This window comes from Enhydra lutris, unplaced genomic scaffold (assembly GCF_002288905.1).
Source record: "Enhydra lutris kenyoni isolate GAN:26980312 unplaced genomic scaffold, ASM228890v2 scaffoldscaffold13, whole genome shotgun sequence".
NCBI lineage: Eukaryota > Metazoa > Chordata > Mammalia > Carnivora > Mustelidae > Enhydra > Enhydra lutris.
The window spans coordinates 18,538,421-18,565,832 of NW_019154097.1; the positions used below are offsets into that span (position 1 = coordinate 18,538,421).

The 27,412-nt window shown below is 37.9% G+C and overlaps 1 protein-coding gene across 1 annotated transcript; it reads left to right on the top strand.

Annotated features, from left to right (window-relative positions):
- On the top strand, positions 1-27,249 carry LOC111145827 (dnaJ homolog subfamily C member 25). The gene is made up of 4 exons (XM_022501082.1): positions 1-382; positions 21,202-21,354; positions 23,209-23,679; positions 26,048-27,249. The coding sequence occupies exons 1-4, from the start codon at positions 50-52 to the stop codon at positions 26,168-26,170; spliced, it is 1,080 nt and encodes a 359-aa protein (XP_022356790.1). The 5' UTR covers positions 1-49; the 3' UTR covers positions 26,171-27,249.
- The last annotated feature ends 163 nt before the right edge of the window (positions 27,250-27,412 follow it).

The window sequence follows — 27,412 nt, forward strand, 5'->3', positions numbered from 1 at the left end:
CGGAGTGCGGGAGAGCCGCTTGGCTGGTGGAGCCGCGGCCGAGGCCGGGATGGCGGCGCCGCTCGCTCCGCGCGGGGGAGCCGGCGTTGCCGGCCAGTGCTGGTTGGTGTTGCTGCCGCCCCTGTTGCTGGCGCTGCTGCTAGCGCGGTCCGCGGGGGCCCTGGTGGAGGGGCTCTACTGCGGCACGCGCGACTGCTACGAAGTGCTGGGCGTGAGCCGCACGGCGGGCAAGGCGGAGATCGCGCGGGCCTATCGCCAGCTGGCCCGGCGCTACCACCCCGACCGCTACCGGCCTGAGCCTGGCGACGAGGGCCCCGGACGGACGCCGCAGAGCGCGGAAGAGGCCTTCCTGCTGGTAGCGACCGCCTACGAGACTCTTAAGGTGAGATCTGGGGACGCGGATTGGCAGCGAGGACTCCTGGCCGCCGGAGCAGGGTTCTCGGTGACCGCGGCTCCGAGCGGGGCCACCGCCACAACCCCTAGGATGTTCGGGATTTCCTACGTGGCGGTGCGAAAGAACCCACGCGCACGGGTCATTGACAAAGAGGGAACCCCCTCGGGTCTTGGAGGACAGCTAGCCCTCTCCTTTTTGTGACAGTTTTTGTTATGCAAAACTTTGGGTATATTACAGTTTAGTGAAAGCACTTCAAAAACTTGCAACTCACACTTGGAAAGCAGGGTGATTATTATTACCAAGATCTGTGATAGAATATAGGAAAGGTCTCCAATATTGAATGACTGTGATGGCGCCAATTTGACATAACTAGATTTCTGGGGATGGTATTAAATGTGACATTTAGGGGCATCTGGGTGGCTCAGTGGGTTGAGCGTCGGACTGTTGGTTTCGGCTCAGGTCATGCCTGATCTCAGGGTCGTGAGATCAGGCTCGCTCTCAGTGGGGAGTCTGTTTGGAATTCTTTCTCTCCCTCTGCCCCTCACCCTGATCTCTCTCTAAATAAATAAATAAAGTCTTTTTAAAAATAAAAATAAACGTGACATTTAGCTTGGGTTTAACGACTTAGAAAAACACTAAGAAGAACAATGAACAAGCACGCAGAAGACCGGATATTTGACTCTTGGCTCCTATACCCCAGTATGACCTTGGATAGTGACTTAGTATGTCACAGTAGCTGTTTCTTCATATATAAAATTAAAGCCATGATGTCTCCTCACAAGGGTTCAGTCCTCAATGAGAACTGAATAATTCATGTGAGAAATCCCCTATACAGGACCTGCAAATACATACTTAATGACTTGGGGCTCAAGACTCAGAAGTTTTGTCAGGAAAAATTTTGTGAATCAAACCATATAAGGAATCACAAAGTATAAATCATATTTGATGGAAGTGTTACTGCTTCAAGGGTCCCATCATGCTAATGTAATAACAATTGTAGTTGTAAGGTGTTTCTTTCTAGCTTTTTTTTTTTTTTTGAGGTGAAGTTTTCCATGTTGCTTTGTAATCTGTTTTTAATGACTACTTCTAGTGGGTATACTATAATTTAACCATGGATTATTTGTTCAGAATAGGTTTCCAGAGCTGAAAATACTGAATCAGGGACCTAAAGGCTCTTCATTCATGCTTTCCAGAGCAGTTTATATAATATGGATTCCTATTAATGAGTATGCCAAGTTCACTGTATTCTCCCTAGCATTGGTGAGATTTAATTCTCACTGGCAGTTGACTGAAGAATGAGTGGGGACTAGGGAAAGTGCAGACACCAGAGGGTTAGTTGCTTATTATTTAGGGTATAAAGTGATGGAGGAAAGACTTCAGAAAAATGGGAAAGAACTTCTCCATCCAGGGAAACCCAGCATCTAAAGTCCCAATCTTTGTTCTTCTGCAGTGAAGAAAGGTAGTCCTCCAGACAAGCAGCCAGAAGGCTCTGGTGACACATAAGGAAGCCTTGGGAGGATGGAGAACTTCCAGAAGACAGGGCAGCAGAAACTCTGGCAGCTGCTGCCTTCTGTTGGGTTTGGAAATGGGTAGGTTTGGCATGAGAGTGGTGAACATGTTAGTAAGATATGAACCAAGAAAGACAGACAGAGAAATTTTGCTGGGAGGAACCCCAACACTCTATTCTTGCCATTTTCTCAAAGAGACAAATTTGGAGGCTGACTTGATGAATCTGTAATGGTTGCCTCTAAAAGTTTCTTCCCCTAAAGTTTAATACTGATTTGTCAGTGAATAAAAGCTTGATAAAATAATTTGTCCACTTTGGGGCAGTTAAAAACTGGTATGTCTGGAGAAAATAACATGTTTAATCTTGATCCCAACAAGAGGTTTAAAGTACTACAAATGTCTCTAAGCAGGAAACAAAAATTGGAGTTACACTGATGGAGGAGGGAGTGAGAGAAAATGCTATAGTTCCCTCAGCTCCATTCAGTGTTACTGTCAGAGGAAAGGGATGTTTGGGGATGGTTTGGACCCTTGAAAACCAGACCTAACTAAGTTCCATGAAAGCTATTTTAAAGTTACAGAGATGGACTTCTAAGTGGAACACCTCCAGAAACTTTATTGTTCAGACTTCATTGCAGATGCTCTCTCCTAAAATGAGGAAAAGGACTTTGATTTGCTATATGTGGAATTTATTAAAAACAAAGTGGTCAGATTTTATTTCTGTCATAATGGAAAATTATGAGTAAGCTGCCAGAGAATATAATTTCTGGATAATGTAGAGATCTAATGAACTAGAGTCATCCAGTTTGGATAGCCTCATCCTTCCAAATTATCCCCTTGAGGCAATGAGGATGTAACCACTACTTTACTCAAATTATATCTGTAGGCTAGAATGAGGGCAAGAAGTCCATGTGGCCTTTGCTAAGAGCAGGTCAGACAGAATAGTGGGAGAAGTTGATGAGTTCCAATGGCTCTGGAATGGAGATACAGAAGCCTATATGGAATTCCACTATCATCTCATGGAGGTAGCAGATGCCTACCTGGGACCGCTTCATTTCTGTTTGCTATTTTTGTTTTATGCTATATCTTTCTCCATAAAGAATAATAGTAAGCCCTGTGAAAGGTACACTTATCTAAAGAGCCAGCCAAAAAGGAGGGAGGGACTCGGGAAGACTATGTCATCCTTCATAGCCATGTGCAATTATTGCTGGCAGATGGAAGAAGAAGCTGATTTTATGTTTTGTTTTGTAAAGTGCACAAGTAGATTCCATTTCTGAACAGTGTATCCAACAGAAATTGTTCCTTTTCTTGAACTCTGAAATAATTTAATTGTAAATTCGCTGGAGCTGAGAGTCTTCCCCCCCCCCCCCCATAGTTCTTTTTTAAGATTTATTTGAGAGAGAGAGAGCTCACGCGCATGTGCACACACGAGCGGTGCGGGAGGGGCAGAGGGAGAGGGAGAGAATCTCAAGCAGACTCTACACTAAGTGAAGAGCCCAATGAGAGGCTCAGGCTTACCACCTTGAGATCACAACAGGAGTCAAAGAGTATGAGGCTCAACCGACTGCACCACCCAGGTGCCCCTACCACCATAATTTTTTGATAATCTTTTAATTTCTCTTATTAGTTTGTTCAACTCTCTTAATCTTTTTAATGTATGTGATATAAGAAACTATATTTTCATTATAACCTTATAGTGGTATGCATCAAAACTTCTAATAATCAAGGATCTGTGAATGTTGATAATACATGTATCACCAAAATGGGAATTTATATTTGTGAAATATAGTGGATTTATGGCTCTGAGGTTTTGTTGGTCAAATACATGCCTCTTTGAGAGAGAGAGAGGGTTTTGTTTTGTTTTGTTTTTGATGGTGGTTGTTAAAAAAGTACACTAACGATTTAAATACAGTTGGTGAGACAAGAAGATACTGTCACACTTGATCATTGTTATTTTAGCAACACAGATTCTACCTGTGCATAGAGAGATTGAGGAAAACCAGAAAAAGAAGGATGGGTAATAATGGAAGGCAAAGGCACTGGTCAGATGCTTTCATCAAGTCATGCTTAGTTCATATTCTCAAGTAACTTAAAATTGCAGTTCTCAGCAGCACTTTAAACCATTATGATCTCACACACTGCTTTATATTTGCTTCATAATATAAGCAAAGTTAAGACAATGAAATAGTATTTAGTGTATTTGACTACTGGCGATTCAGGGAATTCGTGGACTTTGGAAGTTAAGTAAATGGACTCTCACTTGCTGTGTCAACATTAGATCTTTTTATGTGGATATAGCACTTATCACACTGCATTGTAAATACTGAGAAGCCCTCCCCTCTCCACTAAACCATCTCCTTGCCTTTTTGTTTGTATATCCATGGCACCTAGCCCAGTGTCTGGCACATCGGATAATGAATGTTTGTTAAATGAAAGACTGGGATCTGGAGATAGATTCAGTGGATTTCTGACATTTTGACATTGTTATGTGAAGCCTACTTTGGCATTTTTATCCTAAATGTAGTTTTAAAGAGTGGTACAGATAAAGTAGATTGGATGACTATGAATGAAAAATTCCCACATGAGAGAAAATTGCCTTCTATTTTTAAGAAGTTCTGTTTTTTTGTGTTTTTTTTTTTTTTTTTTTAAGTGAGAACATTGATCCTTTTTGAATATAGATAAGAGTTAGATGAAGTAGATGAAATAAGGATGGCCTGGAAATCAACAAATGATGGAATAGGTGGAAAGAATGTACTTAGAACATGGGAAAATAGACTTTAACAGCATTTTGTAAAATCACAAAAGAACAGAAAAGGTCTTGGCAGTATTACTGGCTTGAAGGTTATTTGATAAGGTAACATAGGTAGTGAGAGCCTTTTACTACTCTACCCTTGTCTTGGCAGGGAAGTCACAGAACCCTTTAGTTTCTTTTTATCAGCATGATTGATGTAGCAGGCCTTTAGCACTTATGAAGAATTTGGCACGGGGTGGGGGGAGGTGTGGATTCTGAATGCCCTGCCCTTTTATGTTACTGTTCATTGTTCTTTCCTAGTTTATTCTACTCAGTCCTTTCTGTAACTGGTACTGAGGTGGGAGCTAGGGGAGGAAATCATAACAATGAAGAGGGCACAGTTCTTCCCTTTAAGCTTTTAACATAACAAGAAGACAGATACTTATTGTTTGGTTATTATTTATTTAAGTTATATAATAAAGATATGTGTAGATTATATTACAGCACTGAGAGGATACAATTATTTCTTCTTTGGGGATTGGAGAAGAATGTACTCTTTGGTCTGGATCTAGAACAGTCATCAAAGGTTGACAGTGAAGGGACATTTCTGGAAGAGGGAAAACTTGATCAACAAAAACATGGAGACATGAATGTGCAAGACTTATCCAGGAATAAGGTGTAGTTTCCTGAGGTATTATATAATAGTGAGTGTTTTCTCTACCAATGATCACTTTTATTGTATTTCTCCCAAGGACTCTTTGTTTTGGGGAAAAATAGCTAACTGCACTTCTTAGTATTACTTTTTCAGTAGTATTACTATTAGTATTAGTATTACTATTTCTTTTTCAGCATCTATCCAGATTAATCATTCATAATAATTGGGTATTTGTAAAAATAATAAACATGTAAATTTCTATTACAGTGTGATGCTGATAAACAGAGAAATTAAGTAAACTTGATGGCAGATGGTTTTCATTTCACATGTCAACTCTGATTGGTCATGACTCCCTGAAACATTTGCAAAGGTTTTGAGTCTTGTCTGGGTTTAGTGGGAAAGATGAGATGTTCGATAGTGATTTCTCCCATGGGCCCAGAAGAAGGGTGTGGTACTTTATGTACCACACCTGCTGTTTCTGCTGTGAATCCAAAAGTGCTCTTTATTTTTTACTGGTAACATAATTTTAGCTGTTATTCCCTACTTAGGGCAAAGGTTGACTGTACACCAAATATGTTTAATTTTAGTTCTGTGATGATACATGATGTTATCAACAACCAATCAGAGCTTCTGATTAACATAAAAACTACTGAGTTGATATAATTCTGGCCAGAAGCTGAGCACTTGAGATTTTAATTTAGCTTGTGGGGATTTATCATAGATAAAAGAACATTTTGAGATATTCACAGCACAAAAACCTTTACTGCATTTTTCACAGCTATTAGAGGATCTAGTACTTCTAGGTTAGAAGCCTGTCAGGTAAATGGTAGGGAAAATGTTTCAGGAGACTGAAACATAGTTTGGGATCAGGTGATGAACAACCCTTTAATCTGTGTTTAAGAATTTGAACTTTATGTATTGAATAGTGACCAGACGTTTTAAAGTATAGAAATAACACAGTCTGATGTTTCTTTCAGAAAGAAAATTCTGGTAGCAATATTGAGAATGGGTTCGGGAAGGCTGGAAGGTTCTTGTCTGAATTCATTTCCACCATTTTCTGGAATCTCAATTCCTCTTTGGTAACTTGAAAACCTCTTAGTTGGTGTATTTCAATTATTTTCGCTTAATTTTGTTTCTTTTAAAGCTACAGTCACAGTTACCTTCTTTTTTTTACTGTGAGCCATCTTCACTTCATCTCCTTATCTTTCAAGAAGGTATTGTAGACTGTCGTGTACCAGCACACGTAATGGAATTGTTCTTAAGGCGGACAGTGGTGTTCTAAGTGTTAGATTTGAATGCTACTCTTCATTTCTCCTTCCTGGAACTGTCTGTGGCATTTGACGTTGTTGGCCATGTAGCTCTTTAAGCTGCTCTCCTTTGAATCCCTCAGTGTTATTCTTTCCTGTTTCTCCTATCTTTCTAGTTGTGTCTTTTCAGTCTTCATAGTCTTCTTTTCTTCTCCCTACACCTTAAACATTGCTTTTCCTTAGAGTTCTGTCCTTTGGGTACTCTTTTCTTTTTGTTTTCCAAGCTCTTCCTGATGAAACTCAATCATATCTGTGACAACTCTAAAATCTATGTATTCTCTAGGTTCATATTTTCAGTTGTGGTCTTATTTGTGGCACAGCTACCTAAAATTAAACGTTTTGGAAATCAATCTTGTTATGTTTGTTAAAGCATAACCAAGGAGAGAAGCAGACTCTGCGCTGAACACAGAGCGTGATGTGGTGCTAATCTTACCACCCTGAGATCATGACCTGAGCCAAAACTAAGAGTTGGACACTTAACTGACTGTGCCACCAAGGTACCCCTGTCATGAGAATCTTAAGAGATTACATACATATGCTTTGGGGCACAGAGTAACATGGTCCACACAGTGATTATAATTAGACAATTTCAGGGCACCTGTGTGGTTCAGTCAGTTGAGCACCTGCCTTTGACTCAGGTCATGATCCCATGGTCCTGGCATCGAGTCCTGCATCAGGCTCGGTTGCTCAGCAGGGAGCCTGCTTCTCCTTCTGCCTGCTGCTCCCCCTGCTTATGCTGTCTCTCGCTCTCCCTCTGACAAATAAATAAAATCTTAAAAAAAAAAAAAAAAAGAAAGAAAGAAAAAAACTTCACTGTTAATCCTCAACATGATTGGTTGTTTAACTCCCTTGATCATTAAGTCTTACTTATTATACTTTTTAATCTCTAAAATCTCTTTCTCCCTCATTCTCCTCTTTACAATATTGTCAGAGTGAACTTTTAAAAAATAAACACACCTACTCAGTGCTATTGTTCTCATGCTTTAAAACATTTCATTTTTGAATAGCACAGACAACACTCTAGCACTTTAGGATGGCATATGATGTCCTTTCTACAGTTCTTATCCAAATCAGTTTTTTTGGCCACATTTAGTACACCTTTCTTCCTGAATTTCCCTAGTGCTCTAGCTTCAGTGAATTCATGCTATTCATTGATGCTTCTGTACCTTAACACTTGCTGTTACCTTGGTCTGGAACAAGGTTTAACTACATCGTACTTGCTTTTCAGGATCCAGTACTCATTTCTTCTCTGCTGTGGATCCCATTACCAGTTGATCTCAGGCAGGGTTAGTTAGTCCTTTCTTGCTTAGCACATCAAATTGCATTTTTCTTGCTTGTTAGATTCTTCTAGATGGGAAAGTTCTTGAGACCAGGACATTATCTTATCTTTTTATTCTCCCTTGAGTCCAGCACAAGACTTAATGCCCTGCATAATTATTTGCTGAATTGGAAATAACTAAGTTTTCTAAAAGCTCAAGTAACCAAGTGGATGGTGATACTCTACTCTTAACAAACATGGAGGGACAGATTTGGGTTTTGAGCATGTTTACATTGAGATATTTATGTTACATTTAGGAAATGCTTAGGAGATATTTGAAAATAGGACACAGGAAAAGCAGATCTGAGTTTCACTAGTAATTAGGTGATACTGCAAATCATGGAAATTGTTGAGGCCACATGTAGATAGAAGAGAAGACGTATGAGAAGATAGTTCCACTAGTGACTAGGGTCAAGGAACAAGAAGAGAAATAGAACTAACTTTCTTCCTCTTTAATAAGATGTAATGGCTTGGAAATAAATTTAGGGAAACAGATTTTTTTTTTTTAAGGATCATTTATATATATGTATTTCTTTAAAAATGGGGTTAATAAATTTTCTTTAAAAGATTTATTAATTTTTTTTTTTGAGAGAGAGAGAGAGAGAGAGGGAGAGTGAGTCCCAAGCAGACTCCACACTGAGTGTGGAGCCTGATGGGGGACCAGTCTCAGGATCCTGAGATCATGACCCAAGCCAGAACCAAGAGTTGGTTGCTCATCTGACTGTGCCACCCAGTCACCCCAATGGGATTAGTACATATTTTTAAGAATGAACAAAAGAGAGGGAATTAAGATAGTGGAGGAGTAGAAGACCCTAAATTTGGTCCCTCAAACAGTTAGATAGTTATCAAATCATTCTGAACACCTGCAAAATCAATTGGAAATCTGAGAAAAGAAATGCAGTTCTACAGATAGAAAAGCAATCACTTTTTGCAAGGTAGGAGATGGGGAGACTTGAATCTGGGATGATATATTGGAGGCTATGATGAAGGGGAGGGAGCTTGCTTAAGAAGGCTACTGCAAAGCATTATAAGCATGGAACACAAAATCAGAACTTTTAGAAGCCTGCTACTAGGTAGTCCCTGGTTTAAAGGTGCCTAGGTGGCAAAACAGGGCAGAATCCCAGGTGGGACAGTTTGGTATCAGGATCCCCGGAGTCACAAGAAGAACAGGGGTGCCTGAGTGTGGCAGGTTTCCCAGGTACAAGAGTGGGGAACATGGCTGAAAACAGCAAGTTTAGGTGCTGGCTTTCTGCTCTGGGTTGCCATAAACCCAGGAACTGCTACACAGTTGTGTAGCAGCTCTCTTGGCTGGTGTCAAGCAAAAGGCAGAAGCATGGTGGGAGGAATAGCACAGGTCTGTGTGACCGGAAACTGTGAAATGTGGAGTTTTGAAACTCAGTGGTGTGCCTGGGATAAAAATGCTTGGTCCCAGGCCGGGTGAATGCAGAGTTCAGACAGAAACCAGGGAGATGAGAGTGATTGACTGCTTTTCTGGGAGAGCTCACTCGTCTGAACTTTCAGCTCCAGGACTAGAGAGCAGAGTGCTGCCATTTTTCCCCCACCCATCAGTGCTGAAAGCCTTCAGAGAGCAGAACAGTGCCACATAGTGGAACCCAGAGCAGCTTGTGCTGAGCCTGGGCCCCTGGCAAGGGAGGCACATTTCTACCAGGGCAAGGCACTTGAGAATCAGTGCAGCAGGCCCCTCCCCCAGAAGATGAGCAGGAACAAGTGGCTTGCACCAAATTTACTGATCATAGATGGCTACAGCTCTTGGGGAAAATAGTATATAGCATTTGTGGTTTGTTTGTTTTTTTATTCTTTAGTCTTTCAGTATCCTTTTCTTGTTATTATTTTTTCAATTTCTATTTTTATATATATGTATATATATATTATTCTTTGTTTCTTTTCTTTGTATTTTATTTTTGTGTGTATATGTGTGTGTGTGTGTGTGTGTGTGTGTGTGTGTATATAAATTTTCTTTCTTATTTTGAGATCTAGTTTCCTTTAACAAGCAGACCAAAACACACCCAGGATCTAGTGTTTTGTTTTATTTTTTGTTTCTTATTTGTTTTTCTTCTTTTTCTGATTTATTTTGTGTGTGCTTTTTTTTTTTTTTTTCTGTTGTTATTGTTCTTATTGTTGTTTTTCTCATTCTTTCTTCTATTCTTTTCTGGACAAAATGACGAGACTGAGAAATTCCCCCCAAAAGAAAGAACAGGAGGTAGTACTCACTGCCAGGGATTAAATCAGTATGAATATAAGTAAGATGTCTGAACTAAAATTTAAAACAACTATTATAACGATACTAGTGGGCTTGAAAAAAGCATAGAAGACACTATAGAATCCCTTACTGTAGAAATAAAAGAACTAAAATCTAGTCAGGCTGAAAATAAAAATGCTATTACTGAGATGCAGTCCCAAATGGAGGCTATAAAAATGAGGATGAAATAGACAGAAGAAAGAGTCAGTGATGTAGATGATAAAATGGTGGAAAATAAGCTGAAAAGAAGAAAGAAAACTACTGGATCTTGAAGGGAGACTTAGAGAACTCAGTGATTGCATAAAGTGAAATAATATCCAAATAATAAGGGTCTCAGAAGATGAAGAGCAGGAGAGAGGGGCAGAAGGTTTATTTGAACAAATTATAGCTGAGAACTTCCCTAAACTGGGGAAGGAAACAGGCATTTAAGTCCAGGAGGCACAGAGAACCACCCCCCTCAAAATCAGTAAAAATAGTTCAACACCTCAACATATAGTAGTGAAGTCTGCAAATTTCAAAGATAAAGAGAAAATTCTGAAAGTAGTTTGAGGCAAGAGGCCCTTAATCCACAAGGGAAGAAACAAGGCTGGCAACAGACCTGTCCACAGAGACCTGGCAGACCAGAAAGGACTGGCATGATATATACTCAATGTGCTAAATGGGAAAAATATGTAGCTAAGAATACTTTGTCCAGCAAGAATTCAGATTAGAAGGAGAGCTAATGAGCTTCTAGGACAAACAAAAACTGAAGGAATTTGTGAACAGTAAACCAGCCCTGCAAGAGATATTAAAGGGGATCCTTTGAATGAAGAGAGAGCCCAAAAGTAACAAAGATTAGAAAGAAACAGAGACAATGTACAGGAACAGTGACTTTACAGGTAATACAATGGTAGTAAATTCATATCTTTCAATAATGTAAATGGAGTAAATGCTCCAATCAAAAGACATAGGGTATTAAAATGGATAAAAAAAATAAGACCCATCGATACACTGTTTATAAGACATTCAATTTAGACCAAAAGACACCTCCAGAGTGAAAGTGAAGGGGTGGAGCACCATTTATCATGCCAGTGAATATCAAAAGAAAGCTGGAGTAGCCATCCTTATATCAGACGAACTAGAGTTTAAACGAAAAACTATACTGAGAGATAAAGAAGGGCACTATATCATAATAAAAGGGTCTATCCAACAAGAAGATTAACAATTGTACATATTTATGCCCCTAACTTGGGAGTAGCCAAATATATGAACCAATTAATAACAAAATTAAAGAAACTTATTGATGATAATACAATAAATAAAATAATAATGTCTGTCATAGCAAAAGATAGATCAGTTAAGCAGATCAACAAGGAAACAAGGGTTTTGAATGATACACTGGACCAGGTGTATTTAACAGGTATAGTCATCCTAAAGCAACAGAATATACATTCTTCTCGAGTACACATGGAACATTTTCCAGAATAGATCACATGCTGGGCCACAAATCAGGTCTCAACCAGTACAAAAAAAATCCAAGATTATGCCATGCATATTTTCAGACCACTATGCTTTAAAACATGAAGTCAACCACAAGAAAAAATTTGGAAGGACCACAAATACATGGAGGTTAAAGAGCATCCTACTAAATAACAAATGGTGGGTAGGGAGGGGGCGCCAGCATGGCTTAGTTGGTTAAGCATATGCCTTGGGCTCAGATCATGATGCCAAGGTCCTGAGATTGAGCCCTGTGTCAGGCTTCCCGTAGGGAGCCTGCTTCTCCCTCTCCTCCCTACTCATGTTCTCTCTTACTATCTCTTTCAGTCTCTCAAATAAATAAATAGAATCTTTAAAAGATTTTAAAAGATTTTATTTATTTATTTGACAGACAGAGATAGGCTGAGAGGCAGGCAGAGAGAGAGAGAGAGAGAGAGGAGGAAGCAGGCTCCCTGCCGAGCAGAGAGCCCGACACGGGGTTTGATCCCAGGACCCTGGGATCATGACCTGAGCCGAAGGCAGAGGCTTTAACCCACTGAGCCACCCAGGCGCCCCAATAAATAAAATCTTTAAAAAAAAAAAAAAGAATGACTGCATAAACCAGGAAATTAAAGAAGAATTTTTTAAAAATGCACAGAAGCAAATGAAAGTGAAAACACAACAGTTCAGAACCTTTGGGATGCAGCAAAGGTGGTCCTAAGAGGGAACTATATAGCAACACAGGCCTTTCTTAAGAAACAAGAAAAATCTCAAATACACAACCTAACGTTACACTAAAAGAGCTGGAGAAAGAACAGCAAATACGGTGCCTGAGTGGGTCAGTCAGTTAAACAACTGACTCTTGATTTCAGCTCAGGTTGTGATCCCAGAGTCCTGGGATCAAGCCCCCAATTAGGCTATTAGGCTTACCACTCAGCAGGGAGTCTGCTTCTCTCCCTCTTCCTCTGCCCCTCCCCCCGACATGTGTACTCTCTCTTTCTCTCTAATTAAACAAACAACCCCCCCCCCCGAAAAACAGCAAATAAAGCCTAAATCCAACAGGAGAAGAGAAAGAATAAAGATCAGAGCAGAAATCAATGATACAGAAATTTAAAAACCTATAGAACAAATCAGTGAAACTAGGAGCTGGTTCTTTGAAAGAATTGATAAGATTGATAAACTGTTAGCCAGACTTATCAAGAAAAAGAAAGGAAGGACCCAAGTAAATAAAATCATGAATGAAAGAGGAGAGATCACAACCAACATCAAAGAAATACAGTTTTTAAAAACATATTATAGGGCAACTATATGCCAACAAATTCGGTAATCTGGAAGAAGTGGTTCATTCCTAGAAACATATAAACTACCAAAACTGAAACAGGAAGAAATAGAAAATCTGAACAGAGCCATAACCACCAAGAAAATTGAAGCAATAATAAAAAATCTCCTAACAAACAAGAGTCCAGGGCCAGACGGCTTCCCAGGGGAATTCTACGAACATTTTAAAGAAGAAATAATAACCAGTTCTTCTGAAGCTGCTTAAAAAAACAGAAATGGAAGGAAACTTCCAAACTCTTTCAGTGAGGCCAGTATTACCTTGGTCCCCAAACTAGACAAAGACCCCACCAAAAAGGAGAATTACAGACCAATATCTCTGATAAACATGGATGTAAAAATTCTCACCAAGATACTAGCCAGTAGAATTCAACAGTACATTAAAGGGATGATTCATCACAACCAAGTGGGATTTATTCCAGGGCTGCAAGGGTGGCTCAGCATCAACAAACCAATCAATGTGATACACTACATTAATAAAAGAAAGGACAAAAACCATATCCTCTCAGTAGATGCAGAAAAAGCATTTGACAAAGCACAGCATCCTTTCTTGATTACAACTCTTCACAGTGTAGAGATAAGGGTACATACCTCAATATCATAAAAGCCATCTATGAAAAACATAGCAGATATCGTTCTCAATGGGGAAAAACTGAGGGCTTTTCCCCTAAAGTCAGGAACACAGCAGATATGTCCACCATCACTACTGTTGTCCAACATAGTACTAGAAGTCCTAGCCTCAGCAATCAGACACAAAAAGAAATAGAATGCATCTGAATCAGCAAAGAAGTCAAACTCGCACTTTTCCCAGATGACATAATACTCTGTGTGGAAAACCCAAAGACTCCACCCCAAAATTGCTAGAACTCATACAGGAATTCAGCAAAGTGGCAAATCAGTTGCATTTCTATTCACTAACAATGTGACAAAAGAAAGAGAAATCAGGAGTCAGTCTCATTTACAATTGCACCAAAAACTATAAGATAACTAGGAATAAACCTAACCAAAAGGGCAAAGGATCTGTACTCAGAAAACTAGAGAACACTCATGAAAGAAATTGAGGAAGACACAAAGAAATGGAAAAATGTTCCATGCTCATGGATTAGAAGAACAAATATTGTTAAAATGTCTGTGCTACCTAGAGCAATCTATACATTCAGTGCAATCCCTATCAAAATACCACCAACTTTTTTCACAGAGCTGGAACACATAATCCTAAATTTGTATGGAACCAGAAAAGAGTCCGAATAGCCAAAGGAATGTTGAAAAAAGGAAACCAAAGCTGATAGCATCACATTCCGGACTTCAAGCTATATTACAAAGCTAAAATCATCAAGACAGTATGGTACTGGCACAAAAACAGACAAATAGATCAATGGAACAGAATAGAGAACCCAGAAATGAACCCCCAACTCTATGGTCAACTAATCTTCAGCAAAGCGGGAAAGAATATCCAATGGAAAAAAGTTTCTTCAACAAGTGGTGCTGGGAAAATTGGACAGCCACATGTAAAAAAATGAAACTGGACCATTTTCTTACACCATACAGAAAAATAAACTCCAAAGGGATGAAAGACCTAAATATGAGACAGGAATCCATCAAAATCCTGTCTATTAAAAATTTGGCATTTTTTGGAGTTGCTGCCCAGCAAGCAGCAACTCTTTGACCTTGGCCATGGCAACTTCTTACTAGACACATCTCCAAAGGCAAGAGAAACAAAAGCAAAAATGAACTGTTGGGGTGGGGGATGCCTGGGTGGCTCAGTCGTTAAGCGTCTGCCTTCAGCTCAGGTCATGATCCCAGGGTCCTGGGATCGAGCCCTGCATCGGGCTCCCTGCTTGGCAGGAAGCCTGCTTCTCCCTCTCTCACTCCCCCTGCTTGTGTTCCCTATCTTGCTGTGTCTCTCTCTGTCAAATAAATAAATTAAATCTTAAAAAATGAACTACTGGGACTTCATCAAGATAAAAAGCTTTTGCACAACAAAAGAAATAGTAAAACTAAAAGGCAACCTATGGAATGGGAGAAGATATTTGCAAATGACTTAGCAGATAAAGGGCTAATATCCAAAATCTGTAAAGACCTTTTTGAACTCAATACCCAAAAAACAAAAAATACAGTCAAGAAATAGAAAGAAGACATGAACAGACATTTCTCCAAAGAACACATACAGATGGCCAATGGACACATGAAAAAATGCTCAACATCACTTGGCGTCAGGGAAATATAAATCAAAACCACAATGAGGTGTACCACCTTACACCTATCAGAATGGCTAAAATTAACAACTCAAGACGTCAAGATGTGGAGAAAGGGGAACCCTCTTACACTGCTAGTGGGAATCCAAACTGGTGCAGCCACTTTGGAAAGCAGTATGAATTTTCTGTGACAAGTTAAAAATAGAGATACCATACAACCTAGTGATTGCACTACTAGGTATTTATCCAAGGATACAAACAGTAATTTGAAGGGGCACATGTGCCCCAGTATTTATAGCAGCATTATAAACAATAGCCAAATTATGGAACGAGCCCACATGTCCATCAACTGATGACTGGATAAAGATGTGGTAAATATATATCCGCTGGAATATTACTCAGCCTTCAAAAAGAATGAAATCGTGCCATTTGCAACAATGTGGATGGAACTTATTTATTATGTTAAGTAAAATAAATCAGAGAGACAAATATCTATGATTTCACTCATATATGGGATTTAAGAAACAAAGATGAACATAGAGGAAGGGAAAGAAAAATAAGATAAAAATAGAGAGGGAGGCAAACTATAAGAGACTCTTAAAGATAGGAAACAAACAGGGTTGCTAGAGGAGAGGTGGTTGGGGGTAAGGGGTTACTGGGTGATGGGCATTAAGGAGGGCACTTGATGTAATGAGCACTGGGCATTATATGCAACTGATGAATCACTAAATTCTGCCCTGAAACTAATAATATAGTATGTGCTAACTAAATTGAATTTACAGAATTTTTAAAAAATGTACAAAACATTATTACATTTTCATATATTATTGATTCCTGGCCTTTAACATCATAAAATGGTTTCTACTATCTGTGTAACTGAAAATTTTTACTGTAAAGGTGGCTGCAATATCAAATTATTGCAATTATGTATCTTGAGATCAAACAGTTCATTATTTCTTTCAAGGGCAAGAACGTAATATATTTTTGCCTCTGGGGAGGGGGGAGAATGATCATTTTCCTAAGAGAAGGAAGGATTCAGTGCTTTCTTTGCTTGTGGGTTTCCTCTTGTTCACTTTTGATCTAGATATTGGTGGTTATGTTCCAGTCCTCCTGCATGTGCCCACAAGGATTGGGAGTGGAGTGGACACCAGCAGAAGCACCATTTTTTCCTGTAGACATTAGAAACAAGGAGCTTTTTGCCCTGCTTGTCAAGGCTCAGGACAGAGAGGAGGAAGAAACAAGTATAAAGGTTTTGGTTTTGGAAAGAAGTTGGAATCTCCTGACCCTGGGACCTTAAGATCCACAAAATTGCTGAAAGAAAAAGTACTACCTTATTGAAAGGTAAGACATTAAACTGTTTTAAGGTTTAAGCCGTTTTAGCCACAGTAGCATGTTTTCATAAGCTGTGAAATCAAGCAGTCATTTCCGCTAAGCCAAGGTTTTTGTGAAATAATCACCCATCCAGCCTTCCTGGTGAGATAAAGACCTGTATGGCTCAAGGGATGTTTATAGTGAGGGAGAGCCTTTATAAAATTGTACTCATTTTTAAAATGACATTTACTGAATGCCAGGCACTGTGGGAGGCCTTGGATATACAGAGATTAAAGTGTCAGTCACCCTACCTATCTTCCAGAAGTTCTTATTCAAGGAAAAGAAAAACAAAACAAAACTGATGATTACAATGTGATAAGTGCTATAATAAATAGGTGACATGTGTAATATAAGAGTGGTCTAAATCTGAAGCAGTAATGTTTGTGTCCGAAAGGATTAATGGAAGCTTATGAGGCTGGAAGAAAGGGATGGATATTTGAGGTAGAGAGAATTATATGTTTAAAAACATAGGTAAGAAAGAGTGTGCTGTATTGTAAGAACACACCAAATTGCAGAAATTACCTGATGTTTGCTGTGGGGCAGAAGAGGGGCAAGTGATGAGATGTTGCTAGGTGAGAGTGGATTAATTATGGAGGTCTTGTTGGATGCTAGGGAATTTTTAGCTTACTTAATAAGCCATGGGGCAGCACTGAAGATGAAAAAAAATGTGGGGCTACCTGAGTTTTAAGATGGATAGGAGAAAAAATAAGTATAATGGTTTTAAAATAAGTATGTGCCTGTAGCTCTCAATGGGGTCCCAGTCTCTTGTCTTGTCTTTTTTGCTAATATTCCTCTATCCTTGTGCTCTTACTAGGTTGATTCTAAACTTTGTAGGTTACTGGAGAGTAGGATTTTGATTTAGACTATTGAGAACTAACTCTCCAATTTGTGCCAACCTTGAACACCTTCCAAAGTGTATTATGCATGTCTCAACCTAAAATAATTTTCTTCATTCTGGAGAGAAAGCTGTAAACCCAAGAGTAAAGATGATGGCTAACTAATGCTGTAACAAGGAGGTGGCCAACTCTTCTTGTCTTTAAAAACAAGATCATAAATTTATGGTGACCCCCTCCCCAACCATGGAAAAGAAAATCATCCTAAGAGAAGTCAGACTTGATCCTGAAATCTTCTTTGGGAATTAGTGAATTTGAGGACTTATTAGAGGGTCCTGGTTGCAGTAGAGAGGCCAGACACAAGGTACAGATTTTGGAGTGGCTGTTTGTTGAAGTGTTAGTTGACCATCCTATTTTAGAGGAGCTCAAGACTCAGTAAAGTAAGTCACACATTTAGGGACCAGGGAGAAGATGGTGACCCTAGTGGAAGATCTGGGTGAACTGTTCGAATAGGGATTTCTGCATTCTGTGGATTGTGACCCTCACTAAGATAAGGGAACAAAGAAGGAAGGATATTATTATTGGATCTATGACATTCACATAGTAGATTTTAATGACATTCAAAGATCTTGCTGTATACTTTAACCAGAAGGAATACAGTCAGGTTGGGCAAATGGCTCTGTATAGATAAGGATGCTGGAGATCTGTTGGAATCTGATATCAGTATGGCAGTTGGTTTCAAAACTACATGTAATCTAGTTGGAACAAGGAGAAGAATCATATTTGAAGAAATATATTTCAAAAGTCATCTGCTAAGATTGGGAAGCTGAATTAAAAGTCACAGATTTTAGGCCAAAAGCAGAACATTTCTATAAAATTAATCCAAAAAGCAAAAACTGGAGGGAAAAATTGAAAAATTTTTAAAAGATGTCTTGAGGTACTCAAAATGAGATACATCAAGAGTTGTAGGCTTTAGGGGTGCCTGGGTGGCTCAGTGGGTTAAAGCCTCTGCCTTAAACTCAGGTCATGATCCCGGGGTCCTGGGATCGGGCTCTCTGATCAGCAGGAAGCCTGCTTCCCTTCCCCTCTCTCTGCCTGCCTCTCTGCCTAATTGTGATCTCTGTCTGTCAAATAAATAAATAAAATCTTTAAAAAAAAAAAAGTTGTAGGCTTTAGTCTTCAGAGCTATCTGTGACCTATAAAGTTTCTGTCTGTCCTATAAAGTTTTACCCTCTTTAGGTTAGAAGCTCTAAAGTATGATAATTGCTTATAGAAAGAATAATACATTGACAATTGAGGTGTGTGGCAGTTACCACAGAAAATCTTTTTTGACAGAAAGGAACATTCAAGGAGTAAATTTGAAAATGATAACAGCCTGAGCTCAGCCCTCCTTATATAACAGTTCTCATACTGACCCTCTAAATAGTGCTATGGAATAGAATTTAAATATATTTATATTTAATTCTACTAGATACTAGTTTATTTATCTAGTTTGAAATTCTAGTCAGAGGTAAAAAATACTTTGAATGTACTGAAGCTAAGAGAATTGTCATTCAAATTCAGAATTTTTTTTTAATTTCTTTAAAATTTTTTTTTAAAATTTAAGATTTTAATTATTTGAGAAAGAGAGAGCATGTACAAGGCGGGGGAGGAGCAGAGGGCAGAGGGAGAAACAGGCTCCCTGCTGAACAGGCAGCCTGACACAGGGCTCAATCCTAGGACTCTAGGATCTTTACCTGAGTCCAGGGCAGACATTTAACTGACTGAGCCCCCCAGGTGCTTCCAGAATTCTTAAAAAAAAAAAAAAAAAAAAAAAAAGATTATTTATTTATGAGAGAAAATGCGTGTGCACAAGGAAAGGAACAGAGGAAGAGGGACAAGCAGACTCCATGCTGAGTGCAGAGCCCGAAGTGGGGCTCGGATTTCAGAAGCCTAGATCATGACCTGAGCCAAAACCAAGAGTCAGGTGCTTAACCACTGCACCACCCAAATGCCCCACAAATTCAGAATTCTTAGTAGAAAATATATGATTTTAATGGTACAGAAGAGATTTTGTCATTAGCATTGTCATTATTTTAAATCTAAGAAACTTCATGTTGGAGGATTAGGCAGTCCATAATAGACCTAAGAGCCTCTGTCTGTGATAGGAGAGTACTAGGTGTAGATTTTGAAATGCCTTTAGTTAAGTATTTGCAACTTTATGAATGTTGAATACTTCACCCTAGAAAGACATCCTCTAGGTTAAAAAAGGTTTTTTAAATTTTCATAATGATTTATAGTATACTCCCTTATATAAGAGTAAAGAATTTGTTGTGGTTTTTCTCTAACATTTTTTGAATAAAGAAAAAATGGGGGTGCATGGCTGGCTCAGTTGGCTGGCTATAACATGCAACTCTTAATCTCTGGATTGTGAGTTCAAGCCCCACATGGGAATAGAATTTACTTAAAAAAAAAAAAAAGACAAAATAGGTTTCCTGTGTGACAAAAAAAAAAATCAAATCATAACCCAATTTAATTGTTCTTCAGTGTATGTAGCTCAGTAAGAGATTGGCATTTATCCCTATTTAAAATTAAAGGTTTTAAGAAGTGTTTTATTTGTGAACACTCAGAGTAGCATTTCAGAATGCTATGATTTTTTTTTAATGTGTTTGTATGATTAAGAGGTATGTATATGTTAACTTATTTATGAGCTGGGCTGTGACAATGTTATAATAGTGTTATAATATGTGTTATGTATTTGTAATGTGTTTTTGTATAATGTTGCCATTTGATATTCAAAACACTAAAACTAGTAGAGCAGATACTATCTGTTTTACAAATGAGGAAGAGTGAGGCTCAGAGAGGCTAAAAATATCACTTGAAGTCACAGAGTTAAACACTTACCATTATACTGCAGCAGGGCTTCTTTGAGATGAGCATAATTCAGTTTTATAGGCACAGACTGGCTTCGTCTGCATTTTATTGTCTTAATCATTGCTTTTTTTTTTTTTTTTAAAGATTTTATTTATTTATTTGACAGAGAGATCACAAGCAGGCAGAGAGGCAGGCAGAGAGAGAGGAGGAAGCAGGCTCCCTGCTGAGCAGAGAGCCCGATGCGGGGCTCGATCCCAGGACTCTGAGATCATGACCTGAGCCGAAGGCAGAGGCTTAACCCACTGAGCCACCCAGGCGCCCCTTAATCATTGCTTTTAACAGAAAACTTTCTACACAAGGCTAGAAAAGGATTGTGAATATCCGTAGTAGAGACAAACATTTGTTCCTATCAACAATTTTTTTTTTTTTTAAGATTTTATTTATTTATTTACTTGACAGACAGAGATCACAAGTAGACAGAGAGGCAGGCAGAGAGAGGAAGAAGCAGGCTCTCTGCCGAGCAGAGAGCCCGACTCGGGGCTCAATCCCAGGACCCTGGGATCATGACCCGAGCCGAAGGCAGAGGTCTTAACCCACTGAGCCACCCAGGTGCCCCCCTATCAACAATTATTGAGAGAAGGTATCAACATGTTCTGAGGTTACAAGAACACAACATCCTTATTACCACCATAACACTGGCTAAAATGGCATGCTTAATAGTTATTAAAATGTTTTTCTTTTTCCAGGAGGACTAACAATACTTAAGAATTTGGAGAGATTACTTTTATTATGGTTATACCTAATATGAAAATTCTAGAAACCAGTTTATGTGTGCTTTTGAAGAGTGGTAGGGAATTTTTTGATTCTGATAGTTTCACTTTTATTCAGATTAATCGTACATGGTAATAAAATTTTGTTTGAATTAACAGATTATAAATTATGGCCATTTTCTGAAATACCCTACGAAATTGGGTATCTTGTTATTTTACAGGATGAAGAAACACGAAAAGATTATGACTACATGCTGGATCACCCAGAAGAGTACTATAGCCATTACTACCACTACTACAGCAGGCGCTTAGCCCCTAAAGTGGATGTTAGAGTTGTGATTTTGGTCAGTGTATGTGCTATTTCAGTGTTTCAGGTGTGTATTGATGGAGGTGTGTGTCTGCATGTGTGTACTTGAGTGCACATTGCCTAGTGCTGGTTATTAAAAGTGAATTAGAAGTACCTTTTTATAAAATTTTACCTGTACTTGGTTTTTTTTAGACTAGAAAAATAATCATTTCTTCAACCAACTTATTAACATTGGAATCTTTGTCAGTGGCAAATCCAAGAAATTGATGAATAACATCATTATATAATAAGAAAACCCAACAAAGATCTTTTTCTCATTGTTTCCTTTGGAGCATTTCCCTCCTAACCTGATAATATTACTTTTGTAGGACTTTTCAATGATTGCCCATTATATTTGTGAAAAACCTGAATTTCTTAATATGACCTGACAAGTCTTGGGACCTATCCACCAAATTCCAGGAAGTGCTTGCCATCACTGTTTTAACAACCAAAAATGTCCCATGCATTTCCACTGCCTGCTAAGGGCAGTTTTGCTCTGGTTGAAACTACTGAAATAGATTAAAATAATCATCTTTGATGTTGTTTTAAATGTCACAAAAATTTAACTTCAGCTTGAAATGAATTTTTCCTACTGTTAAATTAACCACAGCTATCATGTCTTATTTTAGAGGAAAAGAACATGTCAGGTGACTAGAATGAATCAATTTGCTAGTCTGAAAAATGCTTCTCTAGTTTAATTCCCAGAAATAGGATTCACTTTATATGACAAAAAGAATTACTATTGAATACTAAGGTTGTGCATTTTAAATATATCTGTTTTTGCAGGAATATTTTCCTTTCAAAGGGGAAGCAGGGATAATTTTACCTTTCTGTTTTAGATATAATATCTGGTAACATTTTTCCCCCTAGTCCTAATAGAGTGCTACTATAATATTTCAAGGTATTATTGGTGTAACTGCAATATTCTTTCAGTAAAACAGCAAATGAAATGTGGAAATGTGAAAAATAGGACGTTTCCTGACAATTAATGAAACCCTTTATGTATATTTATCAAATAAGTTATGTGTTTTCCAGTCAAATAAGAGTTCAAACATGTTAGAATCCTTTACTTCAGAATATGATGAGCATTAACTGTATATATTGAGATGGTTTAGGGAAGAGATGGCAATAAATATAGTTGCCTTGTCTATAGCCTGTGATTTTTCTTCTTTTAAACAAGTTCCTCACTGGCTAGTTTTGCCATGTAACTCTCCCCCCCGCCCCGCCCAGAATGTAGATCACAGTCTCACAGTCTTAAAAACAAAAGAAAGATTTCGTAATGGTGATCTAGGGAAAGCCAAATGGTAGATTTGAAATCACAGATGTAATGTGATTCTATTGATTTATCACCTAATCTTGGGTATCTCCTTTCTGAATTAATGGCTTTTGGCCTAGCTTAGGGTTTACCTGATTTATCCAGCTTCAGGTCCCATGTACATGTGGGCATTATTCAGGTTTATCTTTTACTTACAGAGAAAGAAGATTGAGGTCCCTATTTTTTTAAATTAAGTAAGCTCAGGTGCCTGGGTGGCTCAGTGGGTTGGGCCGCTGCCTTCGGTTCAGGTCATGATCTCAGGGTCCTGGGATCGAGTGATTTATCACCTAATCTTGGGTATCTCCTTTCTGTTTCCTCCTCTCTCTCTCTGCCTGCCTCTCTGCCTACTTGTGATCTCTGTCTGTGAAATAAATAAACAAAATCTTAAAAAAAAAAAAAAATTCATGACCCCAAGATCAAGAGTTGTATGCTGTACTGACTGAGCCAACCAGGCACCCCTTGAGGTCCCTGTTTTTAATCAGAATTGCTTTGGGTAGGGGGGATGGTGTTCACCAAGGTGCACTTTGATAGTAAAAATGACCTATTTTTCTTTGTTAAATATTTCAGTTTTTCAGCTGGTGGAACAGCTACGACAAGGCAATCAGCTACCTAGCCACAGTGCCCAAATATCGTATCCAAGCCATGGAGATTGCCAAGCAGCAGGGGTTACTCAGAAAAGCCAAAGAGAAGGGCAGAAACAAAAAGTCCAAAGAGGAAATTCGTGACGAGGAGGAGAATATCATAAAAAACATTATAAAAAGTAAAATAGATATAAAGGGAGGCTATCAGAAACCCCAGATATGTGATCTTCTCCTGTTTCAAATTCTCTTAGCACCTTTTCACCTGTGCTCATATATAGTCTGGTATTGTCGGTGGATCTATAATTTTAACATCAAAGGCAAAGAATATGGAGAAGAAGAAAGACTATATATCATACGGAAATCCATGAAGATGTCGAAATCTCAGTTTGATAGTCTAGAAGATCATCAGAAAGAAACTTTTCTTAAACGAGAGCTCTGGATAAAGGAGAATTATGAGGTGAGTAATTATTTGCTGGAGTTTTTGTGTCATCTTACTTATGAAATTAAAATTTGGTGTAGGAGAAGTGATTACAGAAATGCACTCCAGTTTCTGAAATCCAAGATTTAAAATTATGAATAAAGGTCTTATTTTTATTGAAAGTGTGACTATATTTGGTAGTGGACAGTAGGTTTTTAACCTGTAATTTGTCTTAAAAGATGAACTTCCAATATTTTAACTGACTCATGCTAAAAATCTTAATGATGGTCTAATTTGTTATGTTAAACAGCAGTGGGATAATAATGTATGATTGCAAGCATGTCACAACAACTTTCTATTAATTGCTCTAATTAAAATTTGTTCTTTCCCACATTTTCTTTCAGTCATATAAACTTAGCTACAGGGATTAAAAAACAAAGCAAACATGGGAATAAGGGAGGGAGGAGGAGATGGAAATGTTGAAATAACTTCATTTCAAAATAGAGCACAGAAGCTTCTGTATAATAACTAACTTATGTATGAAAGGTTACTTTTATTTTCTTAAAAATGCCTCTAAAGTTTGGGCAGTTTAATAAATGTTATATTCTATAATTGTCAGCTATACCAGTTACCTTGAGGTGATCAGCTGCTTAGCTGAAGTCTTAAAGGAACTATTTATCTCATCATAATGATATTATTTTAGGTTTTGGGCAGAATTAATTGGCTAAAGTATTAAAGATAAGAATAAAGCACAGTGATGGGGCACCTGGCTGGCTTAGTCTGTAGAGCATGTGACTCTTGATCTCAAGGTCGTTAGTTTGAGCCTCACATCAGGGTAGAGTTTATTTAAAAAACAAAACAAACTATAGGGAGGGTATGTGCTATGGTGAGTGCAGTGAATTGTGTAAGACTGATGAATTACAGACCTGTACCTCTGAAACAAATAATACATATGTTAATTTAAAAAAGATACTAAAAAATAAAAAGAATACAGTATAGTAAAATCTTCTTAAGAAATCTGAATATATTTGTGGTTTTAGTTTCATAGACATTCCTTTTTATATGTGGTATCCTAAATAGGTTTTACTGAAAGTAGAGTACCAGTTGGAATTATATTTAAGTAACTTACTATGAATTGCCAGAATGTTTTGGCAAGTAGATATAGTTAGCCTGCTTGTAATTAATGTAAAAATGGAAAGTAACATACTACTTTGCTCCTAAAGTACTTGAAAAGTTTTCTCTTAAGTAGGGTAAGCAGCCCAGTTCACAAAACTACATCTTTCATGGAGTACTATCCTGAATTATCATATTCTATGAGGTGATCTTAGTCATTACTTCCCAAAATTTGGAAGTAAAGTCATTTCTTTCTAAAATTTGATGAAATTGGTTATGAAAACTTGTCCATTTAGTTTCATCTGACTTCCACAAAAGTTACAGAAATAAAGATTTTCTTTGTCCTGTGTGGTTTGTTAACCCTTTTTGGGAACCTTAATAAAATATTTTTAAAAACCAGTAATTATCTTTGAATTTGGAGACAGTTATATACATAAGGTCATTTTATTCCTTGGTTAGGATCAACAAATACTGAAAGTCATCAATTAAATTTTCAGAGCACAAGGCGCCTGGGTGGCTCAGTGTGTTAAAGCCTCTGCCTTCGGCTCAGGTCATGAACCTGGGGTCCTGGTCCTGAGATCGAGTCCCACATCAGGCTCTCTGCTCAGCGGGGAGCCTGCTTCCCTTCCTTTCTCTCTGCCTGCCTCTCTGCCTACTTGTGATCTCTGTCTGTCAAATAAATGAATAAAATCTTTAAAAAAAATTTTTTTTTTCAGAGCACCATATTAAAGAAATAAAGTTTGATTCTTTTTTTTTTAAATCTTTTTTAAAGATTTTATTTATTTATTTGACAGAGATAACAAGCAGGCAGAGAAGCAGGCAGAGAGAGAGGAGGAAGCAGGCTCCCTGCTGAGCAGAGAGCTCGATGAGGGGCTTGATCCCAGGACCTGAGATCATGACCTGAGCCAAAGGCAGAGGCTTTAACCCACTGGGCCACCCAGGCGCCCCTAAAGTGTGATTCTTTAAGACTGAACATTAGTTGGAGAGAGAAAATGATTAAACTCAGCTGATGTATGATGTCAATGGGGAAAAGAATATATTCTTAGGTTACAGAAATCAGTGACAAAAATTACTAAGCTCTTGTCTTTTTTTTTTTTTTTTTTAATTTAACACCAAGTGTTAAGGTGCTTAATTTCTTAGTATTTTTAGATGCATGGTCTTCAGAAGACAAGCCAGTACATTCATAGGAAACGTTTACCTAAAGTTATATTTGAAAAATGTAAATATGCCATAAGATAATGACAAATGTTTCCCTTTGGGTAGTAAAGTCATTTAGTGTTATTTATATGTACAGGTTTATAAACAAGAACAAGAGGAAGAACTAAAGAAAAAATTGGCAAATGACCCCAGATGGAAGAGATACAGGAGATGGATGAAGAATGAAGGGCCTGGACGGTTAACGTTTGTGGATGATTGAGGATTGCTGGAATGCTACTATGCCAAACCTTAATTGTGATATTTTCATAACTGAATTATTTTAGAAATGTATCAACTGCTCCTCAGCAGTACTTAAAATTCCTCAAATATTTGATTAAACAGAATAATGTAGAAATTTAAAATTTCCCTTAAAACTTTATACATAAGACATTTATTATGATTGTTCAATTTTTATAATCTATTTGTGGATTTTGTTAAATGATCTGACATGAAGATTTACTTGTTGCCATTTAAAATTTTTATATGTTTAGTTAAAAGATTTGACATGAAAATTTATTAGATACCATTTAAAATTTTCACGTGTTGTTTATTCTTTACAAGTGTTTCCTTATTCTTTGTTATAGTGCTACATTTTTCTGCTTCCATGGCCTCTAATATTTTCACAAAACATAAAAAATTCTAATTACATCGTGTCTTTAGACACGGACTTCTTTGGCAAAATGATTTCAACTGTCATGTCATCTCATTATAGTCATTCTAGGATTGAAATATGTTCAAAATATCTCTCTAGGAGAGTCTTCTGCCAGAATGTGCTTATACTATTTTCCCCGTCATAATATTCTTAGTAAGATCAGAAACTCTCCAGGAGAGTGAATCAACCTTCATGTCCTTGTAGGATGATCTTGATTACAGTCATTATAGGACTATAACTGTATTCTCGAACATTTTTTCCAGAAGAGACCTTAAAAAGGTCTTTTGTACCACAGTATTGCTTTCCCAAACCCCTTCAGTTTAAAAAAAAAAAGAAAAAGAGCAGAAATAGTGTACTGAAAAGTTGTTCATGTATTATTAAGTCCTTGAGTCATGAAAAATCCAGTGTACATGAGTGTACTTACATGCATTTAAACCAGAAAGAGGAGGTGCATGGTTGTGTGCTATTCTTTCAAACAGTGAAATCTATGTTTTATACATGTGGAAGTGAAAGTAATTCACACATAAATTGACTGAAGCAAGTATGATACTGCATCAAGGTATTGATACACAATCATGATAGTGAATCAGTACTCCTGTTAAAGGATTTATCTCATTGCTTCATATTAATAAAATGGTTGCAATATATCACAAGTTTGTTGGTATGACATTTTAAATTAAGGATTAACATAATTGCTTTTGTATTATATAGCTTTAAAAGATTAAAGTAGATAAGATACACAGACTGTTTCTAGCCAAAATAAACTAGTGTTTTCAGGAGCTCAGCCCAAATATGTGATATATACAAAGA